General features: G+C 43.9%; 1 protein-coding gene across 1 annotated transcript; it reads left to right on the forward strand.

Annotated features, from left to right (window-relative positions):
• Window positions 1-3,970: 3,970 nt before the first annotated feature.
• Window positions 3,971-17,428, forward strand: PCK1 (phosphoenolpyruvate carboxykinase 1). Its single transcript, XM_075571645.1, has 10 exons — window positions 3,971-4,093; window positions 4,655-4,924; window positions 6,414-6,595; window positions 8,223-8,426; window positions 10,226-10,413; window positions 12,086-12,248; window positions 13,013-13,237; window positions 14,661-14,792; window positions 16,051-16,146; window positions 16,352-17,428. The coding sequence occupies exons 2-10, from the start codon at window positions 4,704-4,706 to the stop codon at window positions 16,804-16,806; spliced, it is 1,866 nt and encodes a 621-aa protein (XP_075427760.1). The 5' UTR covers window positions 3,971-4,093; window positions 4,655-4,703; the 3' UTR covers window positions 16,807-17,428.
• The last annotated feature ends 2,651 nt before the right edge of the window (window positions 17,429-20,079 follow it).

Consider the following 20,079-nt stretch of genomic DNA (forward strand, 5'->3'; position numbering starts at 1 on the left):
TTGGTGCTGCGTAATGAAGCTTCCTAGCATCAATTTCATGGGTTACTGCCATCCCAATTTCACCAGAAGTCTGATACTCCCTGCCTGGAGTAACTACACCCCCGCTCAGAACTGTGGTAATGCTAGGACTCAGTGGACCCAGGAATAAGGACTTTGGTGCTGAAGGAGTCCCATCAATGGACCTTCATGATGCCTTTCCCAACTCCCATCATCCTCTAAAGCAGGCCCATTTCTCAAGGGGAGATAGTAGATAGTCTTTGTCCGATTTACTGTCCCCAATGCTGTCTGGGTTACAAAACCATCTCTGAAGTGCAGTTTGCACTGGTTGGGTAGAGCAGAATGGAAGTCTAATTATTCACTTCCAAGACAATGCGATGTTGAACAGCTGATTAAAATTAATCGCTTGGTGATTCCTGAAGCACTATGAAGCTATGGATGTAGCGGGCTCGTTTTTGGAGGGTTGACACAAGATAGAATATATCTGAATTATGTGGCTGGGCGGCTGTCCTTTTATCAGCAGTGGTGTGACCTTATCAGACACCTACGTACCTTCACTGCATCTGCCACCTCCACTGACTCTAATCATGCTGTGTTCTGTGTATATAATAATGACCAGGTCAGAAGCTAGGATCACTGCCTAGCAGAGCAAACCCGTAGAAATAGTATATATAATATAGTGAGTGAGGCAGTAAAAGACCTATAAAATTAGAATGGGGTAGCACAGGGGATTGGTCCGGACTCCAGAGTGGAGTACAATACAAGTTCCGATAGCCAGGCACTGATTCTGTCAACAACTTAGCGTCCTGCAAAGAGTGAGGTGGGAAAAGACCTTGGAAATTTGAAAGGTACACAACAGGACTTTCTCGATTCTGTGGGTGGTGGTGCATGGACGTTCTTAGTTGGTGGACCGATTTGTCTGGTTAATTCCGATAACGAACGAGACTCCTCCATGCTAACTAGTTACGCGACCCCCAGCGGTCAGCGTCCAAGTTCTTAGAGGGACAAATAGCGTTCAGCCACACGAGATTGGGCAATAACAGGTCTGTGATGCCCTTAGATGTTCGGGGCTGCACGCGCGCTACACTGAATGGATCGGCGTGTGTCTATTCTTTGCGGATGGGTGCGGTTAACCTGCTGTACCCGGTTTGTGATAGGGATTGGGGATTGCAATTATTTCCCATGACCAAGGAATTCCCAGTAAGTGTGGGTCATAAGCTCACGTTGATTAAGTCCCCTTTCCTTTGTACACACCACCCGTCCCTTCTACCGATGCGATGGTTTAGGGAGGTCCTCGGATTGGTACCGATGGGGTCGGCAATGGCCCTGGCGGAGCGCTGAGAAGACGTTCAAACTTGATTATCTAGAGGAAGTCAAAGTCATAACTAGGTTTCCATAGGTGAACTGGTGGAAGGATCATTACCGGGACCCAGCTCATCGGGAATGAAGAGGGGCATAGCATATACCTAAGCATATTTCTAAGCGGAGGAAAAGAAACTAACCAGGTCCCCAGTGGTCGCTGCGCCGCCTGCTACGGCATGCGCACCACATACAAGGCACAGCCCTCTATGGGGCAGGCCCCAGTTGGCGTGTGGGCGTTCGTGCACAAGCCGCGATACATGGCGGCCTTGGCCAAAATACAAGATTTTTGTCCTTTGGCGTGGCGGCCGAGCATTGGCCACGTCACGGCGCGCGGTTCAGCCAATGAGGGCGATCAAGCCGTGTAACGTCATGGTCGCGCCTCTGCCACACCCCACCCCATCAGATTTCCTGCTCTCCACTCCTAGCACAGCTGCAGACCACAGGTCACGACTGAAACATGTGCATGCGCCGGCAGACGCTATGGCGCGTGTGCAGCCGTGACCACTGGGACCGTAGCCTAACGGTGAGTGAAGAGGGAGGAGCCCGGTACTGAATCCCAGCCGGTCTGGCAGGCATGGGACATGTGACGTACGGGAGACCGGAACACCCTGCCATCGCTCGGTGGGGCCAAGTCCTTCTGATCGAAGCCCAGCCCGCGGACGGTGTTAGGTTGGTGGTTGGACACAGTCTCCTCGGAGTCGGTTTGTGTGGGAATGCAGCCCAAAAGTGTGTGGTGAACTGCATCTAAGGCTAAATACCAGCACGAGACCGATAGTCGACAAATACTGTAAGGGAAAGTTGAAAAGAACTTTGAAGAGAGTTAAAGAGGGCGTGAAACCATTAATAGGGATATGGGTGAGGTCCATACAGTCCCTGCTTCATCACACGTGGCTCAATCAGTCCCTGCTTCAGCACAGGTGGCTCAATCAGTCCGTGCTTCAGCACAGGTGGCTCAATCAAAGGCTCAGACTTCGAGTCTTTTCTCAGTCTTTTTTCTATGGAAAATATTTTTCTATTCTATCTTTATGGGACAAGCACTTACACAACACTTATTGAACTACCGGAGTGCCAACTGCATATATATACTGTATATACACACATACATAACGCTATCCTTAGGATATACTTATCTACTCAGGGCCCAAATAAAACTCTTTCAAAACTTTTTATCTATCCTATATATCAAGTATTACTATTATTTAATTCATCAATAATAGACATCATTTATTTAATAAATTCATTCAGAGCATGACATAATTTTTATACATTATTGCTCCATGAAAAAAGAAAAAATAATAATAATTAGCCGTGCTAAAGAAAACCTGTAAAATAAGCAGACAACAGTGCTTCCTCTGACAGATCTGTGAATCAGCTGGAAACCCCCTCCCATTCGGAGGAAACACACCCCGTACGAGCCTCCACTTTGCACCCAATAGGATGGAGGCATGCTGGTCAGGCCTCTCACACAGTGCTAACATTTCCTGCCACGCAATCCTCCGCTCTGCTGGAACCTCTGGCACAATGTCAAGAGCACAGTCACAGCCAGGTCGCCTTGCATCAGAATGCAACTAGGTCAGAGTTGAACTTGCCTGCTGCAGTCTGCAGTCTGCAGAAAGATGCATTGTATATTTCCCTCACAACTTCACTGTAATGCAGTGTTTAATGCCACTGAATATATATATATATATATATATATATATATATAAAAAACGGAAATAGCCGTGTACTCATTTATTCTGCTATATTTACAGTGTTTGACAAACCTATACATTTGCACGCCCCGGGCGAGTGGATTTAACATCGTGGCGAGCTCCTATTGGCCCAGGCATCACACGTTTGGTACTAGGTGGCGAGTAGATTTTTTTGTTGGGCGAGTAGATTTTCTGGTGATTTGTCGACCACTGGCTATATATATATATATATATATATATATATATATATTGTGCAGAATAAATGAGTACATATATATATGTGTGTGTTTGTGTGTGTGTGTGTATATACAGTATATAGTCTTTCCTGGTTTCATAAAATACCATTTAAATTAATGTACCTATGACTGTTTCTATGCATAAAATGCTACGTGAGCGTTTGCATGCAAGCCTCTAAACGAGTCATGTTTTGGGGTCCCTGTTTAGGCAGGATAATTGCATGGTGTAGTTATATTCAGTATTTACTTTTTTGTATACGCCACGTTTATATCTGTGGCCCCCCGTTTGTCGCCACACGTTTTTTCCCCCCGCAATGCATTAGAAGCCACCTGGCCATTAAAGAAAGGTACGCCGGTCCCAAATATGGCAGCAATGTGTTGATTGCTGCCTTTCCCATGGGGGAGGTTAATGGGAGATAACCAAGCCTGAAGCTCGTCCCCTATACCATGAACTTGATCTTGTTCCCAATGCATCTTTGTATTATAAAAGTCTTGCATGTCTTCTGTCACTACAAGACGATAATGAATCTCTCAAGGAGGTATTTAGCAATCAATAACCTGTTCAATCATTAGCTCACTCGGCATTTTGTTGTTTGACAAAATCTTTTATGACAAGGGTTGTTGATGACCTCAGTCCCAGAGGCAGGACAAACGTGACGAAAAGAGGTGGGGAGTTTTTTTGGGGGGTGGGAGGAGATCTCCCTTGAAAAAGTATTTAAACGAGCATGGTCATCATCTTCTTATCACCGAGCTTCCTTAGCATCATATGAACAGAGAGAGAGAAATCACAGCCAAGCTGAATCAGTGGTGAGTATTTGCAAGCAGGATCGGAAATGCCAAATGATGTAATAATAATGTATTTTATTGTTATACTCTATTTTTAGTTCTGTCTTTTTTTTTTTTTGCATTACCGTCATTTTGTGGGGTTCTTGTCCAGTTTGAGTAAAGTCACACAGCCGGGAAGAGGTTAATAACAACCTTCCTGTGCTGTGTTGGTTAAGGCGGGTGGGCTTGAATGGAAAAGGTAGGGGCTATTCATATTCTCTGTGTTCTTGGGCAATTTACGTGACCTCTCTGAGCATTATTCACCTTTAATAACCACCCCGATATTCCTCTGGAAGCCGCCATGCGCACCAGAACTTCAGAAATGTACCAATAAGCTTCCACCCCAGTACTGACTGCATAAAATACACCTGTAAAGTATAATGCACAGAACTAAATTATTTAGATAGCTATACTGCTATACTGCATCATCGTCAAGTCAATTATTCGAACTGAAAAGCGCTTTGCAAGTTATCATCGTTATACTTTTGCTGTACTAATGTAGTGTTGTTCTCACATTGATGAATACATGTGGTTATTTTTCAGAGCGCAGTATCGCCACCTTCTCTGTTAGCGATCCCTATAACTCGCAAGAATGCCGCAGCTGAAGACAGAGCGCCGAGTCACTGACATTGTGAGCCAAGGAGACCTGCACGACTTAAATCCCGAAGTAAGAGACTTCATAGTCGCCAACACGAGACTCCTGCAGCCGGACAGCGTCCACATCTGTGACGGGTCGGAGGAGGAGAACACGAAGATGCTGAGACTCATGGAGAAAACTGGGATGATCAAGAGACTGGAGAAGTATGAGAACTGGTGAGTTAGAGACGCAGCGCCATCCTGGGAGATGCAGCGCCATCCTGGGAGACGCAGCGCCATCCTGGGAGACGCAGCGCCATCCTGGGAGACGCAGCGCCATCCTGGGAGATGCAGCGCCATCCTGGGAGACGCAGCGCCATCCTGGGAGACGCAGCGCCATCCTGGGAGACGCAGCGCCATCCTGGGAGACGCAGCGCCATCCTGGGAGTGCCATGTACTGTATGCGTGTATTGGGTTTTATTTCTACGCTGCCAACCATGTACACAGGCGCGACGATACGGCAATAGTATGTATGTCTTTATTTATAGAGCGCCATTAATGTACATAGCGCGTCACAGCAGTAATACACGTGACAATCATATAAATAACAAATGTTACAAATAACACAGAAAGGGAAGAAGCGCTTCAGACATAAAAGTGACATTTAGGAAAAGGAGTCCCTGCTCCGAAGAGCTTACACTCTAATTGGTAGGTAGGAAGAACGTACAGAGACAGTAGGAAGGCTTTCTGATAAGTGCGTCTGCAAGGGGCCAAGTTCGATGTATGAGGAGTAAAGTATCAGCCACGGATATGTATTGCAATATATGTTATGCAAATAGTATTGCAGAAATAATGCACGCAGATACGCTGCAAAATGGGGAGAAGTTCATCAAATTAAAGAATGGTAGAAATGAGTGCTTGCTCTCACATACAGGCACACACACAGGGGAAGTGTGTGTGTGTGTGTGTGTGTGTGTGTGTGTGTGTGTGTGTGTGTGTGTGTGTGTGTGTGTGTGTGTGTGTGTGTGTGTGTGTGTGTGTGTGTGTGTGTGTGTGTGTGCGCAGTGCTATGGTGAAGCCGAATACATGAAACATGAGTACCACTTGTGTTTTTTTTTTTCTTCTTTCAAATATTTTGATTAAAAAGGCTCTCTGCCTTCCTGTTCTCACAAGGTAAGTATCAGCAATTGAATGGGATCCACAGAGCTTTATTTATTTATAAAAATGTGTTACCAGGAAGTAACACATTGAGAGTTACCTCTCATTTTCAAGTATGTCCTGGGCACAGAGTTATGATGACAGATACATGGTTACAAATACATAGTTACATGAAGTGAGCCGGGTTATACAGTACATTGTATACAAGGCTTTGCATGCACAGTAAGAGATAATAATATATGTTATAGACGTATGTAACAGTTACACCTTCACTCTTATTAACAAAACATGTCTTGCTTAAAGTCAAGAATATCATCTTTGAATTGCATTTTGGCCAAATATACATAATATACACTTGTTATTCTCACGTGCTGAAAGTCTACACAGTGCTTTGCAAAAAAAACCCAGAAAACATCTGTACTATACGTTTGCTTATACAAGGGTTCCGAGCTCCAGATAGAATTCTTGAAATTCCTTAGCGAATCTCTGATCAGAACACCTAAACCATACAGAACGGTACCCTCCCTGGATAAAGGTGTTCACACGTCTCTCTCTTCCTTTGATGTAGCTGGCTGGCCCTCACAGATCCACGGGACGTGGCGAGGATTGAAAGCAGGACTGTGATTGTTACTCAGGAACAGAGAGACACGGTACCCATTGCCAAAAGTGGAATCAGTCAGCTGGGTCGCTGGATGTCAGAGGATGATTTTGGGAAAGCATTTAAAGCCAGATTCCCTGGGTGCATGAAAGGTACGCAGTAGGAAAAACATATGGAGCCAATTTGGCAGATTAGAGGAATTGCATGTATAATTATACTGTAATTATACAGCTTTGTTAACATTTAGACTAATATATTAATCATTCCTATAAGGTGTTAATTCAGTGTGCGTTTGCAATTCTACATCTGAGAAAAGGGTCGCTCTGAAACACCCACTCTGAAAAAGGTAGGGGTAACAGTACGTGAGTGTTAGGAACCCCAAATAACAATAGACCTTACTAATAACTAATCTGAGTGAGAGAGGGGTGGAAAGGGAGGAATATTCTGTTGGTCCGCTTCCTCATTTCCTCATTTGTATGATAGGTTGCATATTAACCCTTTCAGGTTTCAATCTTTAAGTGTGACACCCTTCTCAGATTTCACCGACGCCTCAATACGACGGAAACTAGTTCCTGATTAAATTGACGGCAATTTACTTTGTGCTAAAAACTTTTGCCTTATGAAAAGCTGTGAAGACTTCCATAAGTGAATGAATGTGAGACAAAACAGGAACATATGATGTCAGTTTAATCTCTAGGTTTCATATGATACTTGCTAAATAATAAACAACCGATTGCAATTGAGTTATTGAGTTATTGAGTTGAGTTGATAATAAACAGCCAATTGCAATTCAAAGAGTTATCTTTAAAGTTTGTGTAAATTTGTGTTTTGCAGGTAGTGTACTTCATACAATACTTTGGGGTCTGTGTATCAAGGCAATTTTGGTCCAAAACCGGGGTCTTTTTACACTGCACCTACGTATCAAAGCATTTTGCTCCAATTTCCCCCGTCCGCCCCAGCTTGCACTTTGGGGAGAGTCAGTAGGAGGAGTTACATGGTGCACAGATTATACTGAGATGTATCACATTATGCACCTCTGCCCCAGCTTGCACCTTGGGGAGAGTCAGTAGGAGGAGTTGGGGGGGAGTTACATGGTGCACAGATTATAATGAGATGTATCACATTCTGCGTCTCTGCCCCAGCTTGCACCTTGGGGAGAGTCAGTAGGAGGAGTTGGGGGGGAGTTACATGGTGCACAGATTATAATGAGATGTATCACATTCTGCGTCTCTGTCCCAGTTTGCACCTTGGGGAGAGTCAGTAGGAGGAGTTGGGGAGGAGTTACATGGGGCACAGATTATAATGAGATGTATCACATTCTGCGTGTCTGTCCCAGCTTGCACCTTGGGGAGAGTCAGTAAGAGGAGTTGGGGGAGTTACATGGTGCACAGATTATAATGAGATGTATCACATTCTGCGTCTCTGTCCCAGTTTGCACCTTGGGGAGAGTCAGTAAGAGGAGTTGGGGGAGTTACATGGTGCACAGATTGTAATGAGATGACCTCATTCTGAGTCTCTCTCTGCTATTCTTTTTCCCTTTTATCTGTCCCCCCAAATCCCCCGTATCTGAAGTGGTGTAACCTTAACATTCTGCATCAGACAGAAGAAACTGTTGTTACATACCCCGCAGCCCTGCTTCACAAACACAGAGCAGCGCGTCTACATACACTTTTATCTGCATTGATACATTGACCCCAAAAGAATCAAGAAACCCCCCCAAACTCTCTACATACTCATCGGCGCACCCCACGACATCTGAACCTCCTTTTTTTTTTGCAGGACGGACAATGTATGTTATTCCATTCAGCATGGGTCCTATTGGCTCCCCACTGTCCAAAATTGGAATCCAGCTGACTGATTCCCCTTACGTGGTTGCGAGCATGAGGATTATGACCCGGATGGGAACGGCGATTTTGGAATCCCTGGGGGACGGAGAGTTTGTGAAATGCCTCCATTCCATGGGCTGTCCTTTGCCATTAAAAAGTAAGCCACTTTCTTTCTTTAAATACCTATATGGAAAATGCATAGTCCAAGAAGTATACAAAATTCATATTCGTGTCCATTATTATTCTTTTACATGTGTAAATGTTTGTTTATATGCACATACAGGTTGTGATACCTTTTAGTGGACAGACGTCAGTTATTCATAGCTAAAGTTATCATGTTACTCCTAGGTTTTATCTTCAAGTCTTTAGTTTGTTTGTATGCTTAATCTTTAAAAAATATATAATCTCCATTATTTTTATTAATGATTAATTTTTTGTTTCTCTGTTGTTTTACTCTTTTATCTTATACATAATGCTATTTTGTTACTCCTCTAATATGAGTATTAATTATAGCAGTTAATTTTTTATCTCAACATCTATACCAGTGTTTTTCAACCACGGTTCCTTGGGTTTCCCGACATCCCTAAAGGGTTCCCTGCAATTTGATGGTTATTTGAACGTTGTAATAAATACAGAAGAATTTACAATGTATCTGATCACAGACAGAGAGAGGGTTGGGGGTTCCTCCGAATTTCATAGGGTTCCTTAACCAAAAAAAGTTTGGAAACCGCTGTTCTATACTGTATATCTCATAATTTCCTCACCTCTCTGAGCCAGAACCAGAAACAATTACAGCTCAACCCCGTTATAACGCGATCCGTTACAACGCGGATCCGCTTATAACACGATGTCAGCGTGGCTCCCAATTTTCGTATTTATTAATACTTTACAACACGATTATTGGTATCTTAAATACTTTACTGTACAATGCATACAATTGTACATTATTTCTAATGCGATCCGCTTATAACGTGATGGAATTCTTTGGACCCCAAGCGCAGCGTTATAAGGGGGTTGAGTTGTTGTATACCCTTTCATCCTCATTTTTTTCTATTTTTAAACAGGCAGTGATTTAAAATATTATATTACGGGCTTCTGTAAACTCGCACTATTTATTTATTAAATGTTTTACCGGGAACAAATACATTGATATTTACAGTACCACTCATTGCTAAGTATGTCCTGGACACAGATTATTGTGTTAATAATACATTATATATTACAAACACATTTAAACTATGAAACGGGCGAAATCTTGCCAGATCTTGGTGCCATTGTGAATGTTTTAAGAAACAGTTTTGTAACTCAAGCTTTCCTTACTAAGTTATAAGTCCCCAAGAAACACAAACAACATGATTTATTATGTATTGTGTTTGTTTGGATTTAGCAAAGATCTTTTAAACTTTTCTTAATTTTCAAAGAAAAGTGAAATATTGTACAGAAAGTCGGTGCTTTTCATGTACGCTACACAATTAAACATGTGCTCGAAGCCGCAAAACGACGCAATTTTTTTTAATGATTTTTTATTATTATAGTATTAAAGCAGGGGGTCTCCCGAGCTGAACTGTGTTACTTTCAGCTCCGGGCTCCCCTTGCTTCCAGAGATACCTCTTTAGCGGGTTTCGGTATCTGCAGCCAAAGAACTTGTGTGCCTAACATAATGGCGGCCTTTAAATGTCCCGAGTCTCGTGGGCCAATCGGAAGCTGTGATGTCATCCCTTGCAGCTTCCTATTGGCCCGTGTGACCTGGACATTTAAACATTAAAGAGATACCGGCAGCACCTACAAGTATCTCTGGGGTCAGGGGGTTCCCGGGGCTGACATTAACACGGTTCAGCTCCAGAGACCCCCTGCTCTAATCCTGTAATGTAAAAGAAATCGCGCAGTGCAACGCGTTTTGCTGCTTCCAGACGCATCCATGTTACTGACTAGCGCATGGGATTATTTCCGCTGTAGGATCTCTGGTGAACAACTGGCCGTGTAACCCCGAGCAGACTCTCATCGCCCACATACCGGAGCGGAGAGAGATTATCTCCTTTGGAAGCGGTTACGGAGGAAATTCTCTACTGGGGAAAAAGTGCTTCGCCCTCAGGATTGCCAGCCGCATCGCCAAAGAAGAGGGCTGGCTGGCTGAACACATGCTGGTAAGAATAGGTCTTATAGTCCATGTTTTATAGTCTACCTTACATCCTTCCCTTACCTACATAGATTTGTCAGCAAAGAAAGGGAATCCAAATTGTGTCTGTCTATCTATCATCTATCTATCTGATTATCCATCTATCTATCTGATTATCCATCTAACTGTCTGATTATCCATCTATCTGTCTGTCTGATTATCCATCTATCTATCTGATTATCCATCTATCTATCTGATTATCCATCTATCTATCTGATTATCCAGCTATCTATCTGATTATCCACCCATCTGTCTGATTATCCATCTATCTATCTGTTTATCCATCTATCTATCTGATTATCCATCTTTCTGTCTGTCTGATTATCCATCTATCTGTCTGATTATCCATCTATCTATCTGATTATCCATCTTTCTGTCTGCCTGATTATCCATCTATCTGTCTGATTATCCATCTATCTGTCTGATTATCCATCTATCTATCTGATTATCCATCTATCTATCTGATTATCCATCTATCTATCTGATTATCCACCCATCTGTCTGATTATCCATCTATCTATCTATCTGATTATCCATCTATCTATCTGATTATCCATCTTTCTGTCTGTCTGATTATCCATCTATCTGTCTGATTACCCATCTATCTGTCTGATTATCCATCTATCTATCTGATTATCCATCTTTCTGTCTGTCTGATTATCCATCTATCTACCTGGTTATCCATCTATCTACCTGATTATCCATCTTTCTGTCTGTCTGATTATCCATCTATCTATCTGATTATCCATCTTTCTGTCTGTCTGATTATCCATCTATCTACCTGATTATCCATCTATCTATCTGATTACCCATCTTTCTGTCTGATTATCCATCTATCTATCAGATTATCTACCCATCTGTCTGATTATCCATCCATCTGTCTGATTATCCATCCATCTGTGTGATTATCCATCCATCTGTCTGATTATCCATCCATATGTCTGATTATCCATCCATCTATCTGTCTGATTATCCATCCATCTATCTGTCTGATTATCCATCCATCTATCTGTCTGATTATCCATCTATCTATCTGTCTGATTATCCATTTATCCTCTCTCTCTGTCTCTGTCTCTGTCCCTATCTCTGTCTCTGTCTCTCTCTCTGTCTCTCTCTCTCTCTCTCTCTCTCTCTCTCTCTCTCTCTCTGTCTCTCTCTCTCTCTCTCTCTCTCTCTCTCTCTCTCTCTCTCTCTCTCTCTCTCATTATCTATCTCTCTGATTATCTATCTGTCTGATTATCTATCTATATGTCTGTTATCTATCCATCTATCCATCTAGAAGGAGTGGATAATAGACAGCAGTGAGTAAAAACACTGACTGATAACAATTACACTGAGTTTGAAGTAGGAAGGGACCTGGTTCAATTCCCGGTGTCATCTCCTTGTGACCTTGGGCAAGTCACTTTATCGCCCTGTGCCTCAGGCACCTAAACATAGATTATAAACTCTACGGGGCCGGGACTGTGTCTGTAACATTCCTATGTGCTGCGTACAGTGCGCTATACCGTAACTGTGACGCGCTGTGTGCCCCGTTGGGAGAAACGCGCTATATGAAATAAAGTTGTTATTATTACTATATACCTAGACACATTTTTAATGTGCCAACATAGCAGAAAGTAACAGTTGTAACGTTACTACAGATTATGGGCATCACCAATCCCGAGGGAAAGAAGAAGTACTTTGCCGCTGCTTTTCCCAGCGCTTGCGGGAAAACGAACTTGGCCATGATGAATCCGTCCCTCCCGGGGTGGAAAATTGAGTGCGTGGGGGACGACATCGCCTGGATGAAGTTTGATGAGCAAGGTATTCAAGACTTAATGTTTACAACGTGTCTAGCTAAAACATCCAACGGAATTCCAGCCACCGATGCCACACTCATTCTATAGGACTTGAGCACACTTGCATAGAACAGCCCTGCTGAATGGAACAATGTCACTCATATGAATTCGGGTGCTTTTAAATGTGCGGAGACGTGACGTCGCTGGGTTAGGTTGTAAAAATGAAGAAACGGTTTGATGGAAGGTGCTTAAGTTGCCGGTGTAGTTTGTGGATTCCACCTTGGTACCTTTTATATTGTGCTGCGGCAGACATGGGGGGGATTTATTTAACAGACAAGAGAACCTCAGATCCTGTCCCATATTTGCAGCAGGGAGTTGTTTTGCACCGTGTCCATCGACCTTAAAAAAAAACACTGTGCTGATTATTTATATATATATATATATATATATATATATATATAATCAAATGGAAATATTACTGTGGGCACATTCACATGTCTTGGACAGGTCTGCAGCGCTGCCTTTCACCATTATCGCCCAGCATACAGTGCTTCCACGGCAGCAAGGGATTCTAGGAAATTACATGCAAATGAGCACACTTTTTGCTTCAAATCCATTTTGACATGGACCCCTATAAGCTTATGCTTGCTGCATTGCACAGCTTTTCAGCACAGCCTGGGTTAAGATGCATAGCCAGTAAACCTACCCACAGACAGCTGTATATATATATATTTTTATATATATGTGTGTGTGTGATATGTGACAATCTAAACATTCTGTGATTTCTAGGAAACCTCAGAGCTATCAACCCCGAAAATGGCTTTTTTGGAGTCGCCCCTGGGACATCGGAAAAAACGAACCCCAATGCCATGGAGACCATTCAAAAGAACACTATATTCACCAATGTGGCTGAAACAAGCGATGGTGGCATCTACTGGGAGGGCATTAATGAGCCCCTGGCCGCAGGCGTTACCCTGACCTCATGGAAGAACAAGGAGTGGACTCCAGAGGACGGTAAGAGCAGAAAGACACTGTTTATAACCCCATAGGCATCCAATGGGGCCGGCAATGCATTGTGTTTGCCCTTATGGTATCAGTGCATCACCCTCTTCAATACATGGCATTGCCTCCACAGCAGTGTAAAGATCTATCACAGTCCGACACTTATTCTATATCTGCCAAAGCAGCCGTTGGGACATTTCCGCCGAAAAATGGCCTGATCTGCTGCTTCAGAAGATGTAGAATAACCTCTTCAGGGTTCAGTGACCCTAAGGAGTAGAAATCAGGGCCGGCGTGATTGCGGTGCTATCTGTGCCACCGCGCCGAGCCCCGCGGTTACAGAGGCCCCGCACTCTTCCACCACAACAATTAAACAGCTTGTCGGGAGGAAGCCTCTGTAGCTCTCTTACCTTCTACCGCGCGTTCCCTTGCTGTCAGTATCCCTAAGGTTACCATACATCCGTATTTTTCCGAACATGTCCGGGGTTTTGATATAAAGCCGCCACCCGGGAGGAATGTTTAAATAACGGAATCTCTGGGTGCGCACGTGCCAGCGCCGACCACGCATGCGCAGCCGGCACTCCTCGCTCGCGCATGTGTGGCCGACTTTCGTTCGTGCATGCGCAGTCAGCACTCATCATCGCTTACGCACGCGCTTTTGTTCGCGCATGCGTGAGCGATGAAAGCCCACTGCGCACGCGTGATGGTTGTTCCGGCTTGGTATCCTCTTTTTTTGACTGGTGAATTAGTATACTAGTTACCCTAGTGTAATCAAGTATAGGTATGAGCAGTGGTCGACAAATCACCAAAAAATCTACTCGCCGAGCAAAAAAAATCTACTCGCCACCTAGTACCACACGTGTGCTGCTTGAGCCAATAGGAGCTCGCCACGATGTTAAATCCACTCGCCCGGGGCGAGCAAATGTATAGGTTTGTCGAACACTGGGTATAAGAATATAATGAACTAAGCAGAGGGGTAAAATCATTTGATAAAATAAAGAAATGAAAGACTGCATGCTGAATATTTCGGGATTTCTCATTTTTCTATTAAGTGTAATGCAGCTGGTCCGGTGTATTGAAGTCACTGGGGTTTTCTGTGCAGTAGGGCCAAATCAGTCCTATTGCACTTTCTAGGACAAAACCCGAAGCCTGTTAAACATCACGCAGCATTTATGCTTCAAATATAAAGTTTCTGTGTGTTCATGCTAATAAACACAACGTGACATTCCTGGCCAGCTTAAAGCTGCCGGCTGCATTGAAAGCCCCAATAAACCACTATCTCGTTAGAACCTATTCCTGATAAAAATCGCCTTGCCAAGGCTGCACTTAGCAGGACACCCAGGAACCCTACTTTTGTCGAGAACACATGGTGTTTTAAGTCTCGCCCAGCTGTGCAAAGACCATAACAGGAAAGCTGTTTACTTTTGTTTTTTTATAGGCGAACCTTGCGCCCATCCCAATTCTCGATTCTGCACTCCTGCCAGCCAGTGTCCGATTATTGACCCTGCCTGGGAATCCCCAGAAGGAGTGCCTATTGAGGGCATCATTTTCGGTGGGCGCAGACCAGCTGGTGAGTGTCTTGAAGCACATCTATGATATCGTGCACGAGATTCGGTCTTAGTGTAAAACATAAATTAGAAACTACTCCACGTGATCAAAAATGTATTTTGTTAACATGCCTGCTTCCCTATTAATCTATCTCCTCTTGTTTCATGTTGTATGGTAGTATTTCTTGACCCAAGAGAAATATTTCCAAGCTCCCCTGCTAATGAGTACTGTATGTAGTAAGAATCACTTATTGATAGATACTAACAGCAACAACAACTTAGCACAGAGAGTAATCTTCCCCAGCTCCTCCTACTGACTCCCCAAGTTGCAACCTGGGACAGAGAGTCACAGAATGTGATATATCTCATTATATTCTGTGCACCGTGTAACTCCCCCAACTCCTCCTACTGACTCTCCCCAAGGTGCAAGCTGGGGCAGAGACGCAGAATGTGATAAATCTCATTATAATCTGTGCACCATGTAACTCTCCCCGAAGGTTATCTCCCAATGAGATTCAAAGTGCTTTACAATTACAGTAGAGCCCGCAGTACATAGGGTTTCTTACACACACAGGTCTCTGCCCCGTGGAGCTTACAATCTATGTTTTTTGTGCCCGAGGCACAGGGAGATAAAGTGATTTGCCCAAGGTCACAAGGAGCCAACCACCGGGATTGAACCCGGCTCCCCTGCTTCACACACAGTGTCGTTGTTTGCAGTCAGTGCCTTTACTCGCTGAGCTGCTCCTTCTCCCTTTATCTTTGAGAAGCCCCAGCAAACAAACAGGCAGGTCCCTGATAATCATACAATGTAACAGGATCTCGAGGTGGAAGATGAAGTGTCATTTTGTGCATTCAATGTTTAGCATTGCTTAGCAGGATTGAAGCAGGGGGTTTCCGGAGCTAAACCTCATTTATTTCAGCTCCGAGGAATCCCGGAATCTCAAAATACAGATCTCCAAAGGGGGGCGCCGGTATCTCCCGAAAATGTAAAGCTCCCGCGTCACGCGGGTCAATAGGAAGACACACCAGATGATGTCATGGCTTCCTATTGGCCCGCAGGACACCAGAGCTTTGAAACGCCGCCATTACGTGAACCCCAGCTACCGAGCTGGAGCGGCTACCGGCACCCGCTACGGACGTTAAGTATCTCCAGAAGCAAGGGGTCCCCAGAGATGAAATTTATGGGGTTCAGCCCCAAAGACCACCTGCTTTTATTTAAAGAACCGACCGGCTGGTCTTGCCGCTTTAATATATTAATTGTACTATTCTTGTGGTCTACAGGTGTGCCGCTGGTATATGAAGCATTGAGTTGGCAACATGGAGTCTTTGTAGGATCAGCCATGAGGTCAGAGGCAACAGCTGCAGCTGAACACAAAGGTAGCTACAGTATAAATCTTTGTGTTATATCCCTATGTAATGTGTTGAGGTGTTGTAAAAGCTCTGAAGGGTTTTTCCGTCCAAGACAAGTTGGTCTACTCTCTCAATGCATGCTGGGATTTCCCTTCTTCCCAACTTGGCCACACCAATTAGGAGCCAGAGAGACAATATATGACACCCCATCTTATTCTTTCCTTCGTAACAGGCAAAATTATAATGCACGACCCGTTTGCCATGAGGCCATTCTTCGGCTACAACTTTGGCAGGTACCTGGCGCATTGGCTCAGCATGGAACATCTCCCATCGGCCAAACTGCCCAAGATCTTTCACGTCAACTGGTTCCGTAAGGACAAGCAGGGCAATTTCCTGTGGCCGGGCTATGGAGAGAATAGCCGTGTCTTGGAATGGATGTTCAGAAGGATCAATGGAGAAGACTGTGCCAAAAAGACAGCAGTCGGCTACATCCCGGCAGACGGTGCCCTGAACTTGAAGGGCCTTGGAGATGTTAATTTGAATGAACTTTTTGAAATCTCCAAAGAGTTTTGGGAAGAGGAAGTGAAGGACATCAAGAAATACTTTGACGATCAAGTTAACGCTGATCTTCCATACGAAATAGAAAGGGAGCTGGTTGCATTAGAGGAAAGGCTAAAACAATTGTGAAAGGTTGTGGAACAGGATACATAGCAATTAGCTCAGACACTTACAAAGAGAATTAGTGACGGACATGCCACTTTTCTGAACTCTCAACCGGTGGTAGCAGAATAGGACGATGATAATATCTGCCTTACTTAATCCTACATTTCCTTGGGTTTTTTTTAGCTATAAAGGGATGAATCAGATGAGTGGGCTCACCCAATGTACTGTATCTTAAAGAAATTGTCTTCCATTCTTAGTGTAAAACATTTTCGGTATTTTATGCACCTTGCCAATAACACGTAAGGAAAATAAGAGAGGGAGGAATGGGTTTCATAAGAAAAAGAAAGCATATATGAAAGAGGGCGTGAGCGAGTACAGGAACGCCAGAGTGGAGGGACGCCAGAGAGCGCAGCAGCACGGGCGAGACGGAGAATGCAGAGATAGAAACAGAATGTAAAGAGAGAGATTATCATTTCATTTTATTGTTATTTTTATATATTGGTTAAGGAATTTGTCATTGAGAAGGCTATTTGATAATCTTTAATATTCAACAAATACTTTTATATTTTTATATGCCAACTGTCTTTATTTTCTTGCTGCTGCCAAAATTGTTTACTGTACAACGTATAATAATAAAACTTTTTTTTATAAGGAAACTGTTCAATGCTTCCTCTGCATTTTAAAATACAGTATGGGTTTGGAATCGTGTACACAAAGTTGTTAAAGTTTGGTGATGAAGTATCTCCAGATGTAATACATATTTATACAAAGGCATACAATGTCTTCACTCATCACTGCTCAAAGGGTTATGAAGAAGGTTAAGTAGATGGATATTTCAATGGCCGCGTCGAATTGTCCTTAACCCCACATAAAAGACACTTGTTTAGGTAAAAATAACCTGTTTGAAAAAAAGTAAATCCACAGCACCAAAAATATTTCCAAAAATTCACCCAAAATGTCACTATATTATGCTTAACCCGTATAGCTACAAATAGACAACCTCTTGGTTTACAATTTGCGATGAGTCCACACGTCACATTTCCCACTAACTCCGTGCTGTCCGACGTTTGAAAATGCATGAATTTATTCTAAATCCTTGTGTAATTGGGGTTCTTGATGTTGGGAAAACCAGTTTTTATTCTGCATGTTCTTAAATATTTTTTCCCCCTGCTCTGTAAATGTAATGAAAACCCCCTGTTCTAATTTCATTTTATTAAGTCTTTGAAGAGGAAAAATTCTTCTACGCTGGTGTTTTATTGATCTTGGCACCATCTGGTGTTCTCAGTTCAATTGAACAAATATTTGCCATGCTGTAAACCTGAATATCCAAGATCCAATAACCCATTATTTCTAAAGGCCAGATCTTAACGTGTGCTCACACACAATTAGAATCCAATGTGTACATTTCTTTGCATAATATTTCACTTGCTAAACAATTACTCAAACCTATTGCTAAAAAAAACCCCTACTCTGTACACCAGGCCTGGCCAACGCCAGTCCTCAAGGACTGGTATTAGGGATACCCCTGCTTCAGCACAGGTGGCCCAGTTAGCTGAGCCACTGATCAATCATTGAGCCACCTGTGCTGAAGCAGGGATATTCCTAATACCTGGCCCGTTGCTGGCCCTTGAGGACTGGAGGTGGTCACCCACCGCTGGACACCACTACGACCGGAACATTTAGCCATTTAGTTAATGGGCAGGCGTAATCTTATCTGTCATCTGACGTCCAACTTGGGGACGCCCCCCGACATACCCGTACTTTTATACACAGTTGCCTCGAAGATTTCAGTAGCATTGCTCTCCTAACCCTTTGAGCACCCGAGTGCAACCGGTGCTACGTCACTCAACCAAGTGACCGCTTGGTGCAGCAATCACGGGGGTCGTGGCAGGACTCCCCCTCCCCCCCCCCCTCGGACGGGACTGGAAGTTAAAGGGCTCTCCCCTTCCGTTGCCATCGCGATCTCCCCTGGGTGCGTATCATAGGGCTCCCCCTAGAGTGCTGGCTCTTATGACGGGCAGAGGATGGAATTTGGCACTCAAAGGGTTAAAATCCAGCACCCTTCTCTTACCCCCTCGCACTGCCCGAGAAGCCTGCCGTTCATCGACTGGCAATCCGTTGCTAGCCCCTCCAGCAGAGAAAGGGTTACGCGTGGTAGCTACCTCCACCGACTTTTAACAGTAATAAGCCACTAAAAGTCTGAATGTAGTTTTTTACCCCCGTTCATTGACCCCAAAGATGTCACTATTAGCCACGGTGGTAAGAAAGACGGGAGAGGGAGTGTTTGGTATGATACATTGTATTGGTCCTTTCGAACTTTTTAGGGTCCCGGATAACCGATGAAGGACCCGGGGAGGTTGGAAAGTTTGTAAGAAAACGAGAGGTAACTCTCAACTTATTACTTCCTGGTAACACATGTTATAAATAAAATAAATAAATAACTACTAGTTGGTCCAATAAAAGGTATCATACCCGTGCCCCCTCTCCCTCCTTTGTTACTACATGGAAGTAAGGACCAGCACAGCTCCCCACCGTTCTTGGCCGACATGAAGCCAGTCATCCATATGTATTATTTGCATGGTAGGGCCATTATAAATAGTATGACACTAGTCGTTTATATTTACCAATACCTGTGATAAATAAATCATAACAAAATACACAATTCTGTTTTAATTTACATTAAACCCATCGGGTGTTCAACATGAGGTGAAGCAAAAATAATTTCAAACACACTTTTTTGTTACAGTTTGTATGACTTCAGCGCTAAGGTTTTGACGCACAACATTTTTCAAAGATAACGTTGTACCTTAGGCCCCGGCAACTCTGTGCCTCAGACACCACAGCATGGCCCCGGATACAGTACAGGCGCGCACGCGCGCGACGGAACGTACAAGAAGCCATCCGTGGCCTGTAGGATTGTGCCACGGGGAGGCGTGACCTCACATGAGCAGTTGACCCTCATTGGCTGAACCGCGGGCGTGACCCTGGACGTCACGCGACCAAAATCGAAAAAAAAAAAATTCTCGCAAACAATCGACTGCGCTGTCGCTCTCGTGCACGGGCGCGGCCGTGCGCTCTATGGCTGTCCTCATTGAGGTGCGGCCATTTTGTTTACGCCTCGCGGACTGTGGACGCGGCCTAAGAGTGTAAACCCTTCAGGGTGGGGACTCATTATGCAGGCACAAGTTCTTTGTGCAGCGATGTGTACATTGTGCGTTACTGGGAATTACTGTTCCCTGACAAATCTTGCCCTGCAATATGAGTTGCCACGGCAACAATATTTATTTGACACTCCCG

Source organism: Ascaphus truei, chromosome 15 (assembly GCF_040206685.1).
Source record: "Ascaphus truei isolate aAscTru1 chromosome 15, aAscTru1.hap1, whole genome shotgun sequence".
NCBI classification, from domain to species: Eukaryota; Metazoa; Chordata; class Amphibia; order Anura; family Ascaphidae; genus Ascaphus; species Ascaphus truei.

What these genes read in the sequence shown, in the direction of transcription:
- PCK1 (XM_075571645.1), top strand. Translation starts at nt 4,704, where the DNA reads ATGCCGCAGCTGAAGACAGAGCGCCGAGTCACTGACATTGTGAGCCAA. An exon ending in CTGTCCTTTGCCATTAAAAA is followed by an intron (nt 8,427 to 10,225) that starts GTAAGCCACTTT and finishes TTTCCGCTGTAG; the next exon opens with GATCTCTGGTGAACAACTGG. An exon ending in GATGAAGTTTGATGAGCAAG is followed by an intron (nt 12,249 to 13,012) that starts GTATTCAAGACT and finishes TGTGATTTCTAG; the next exon opens with GAAACCTCAGAGCTATCAAC.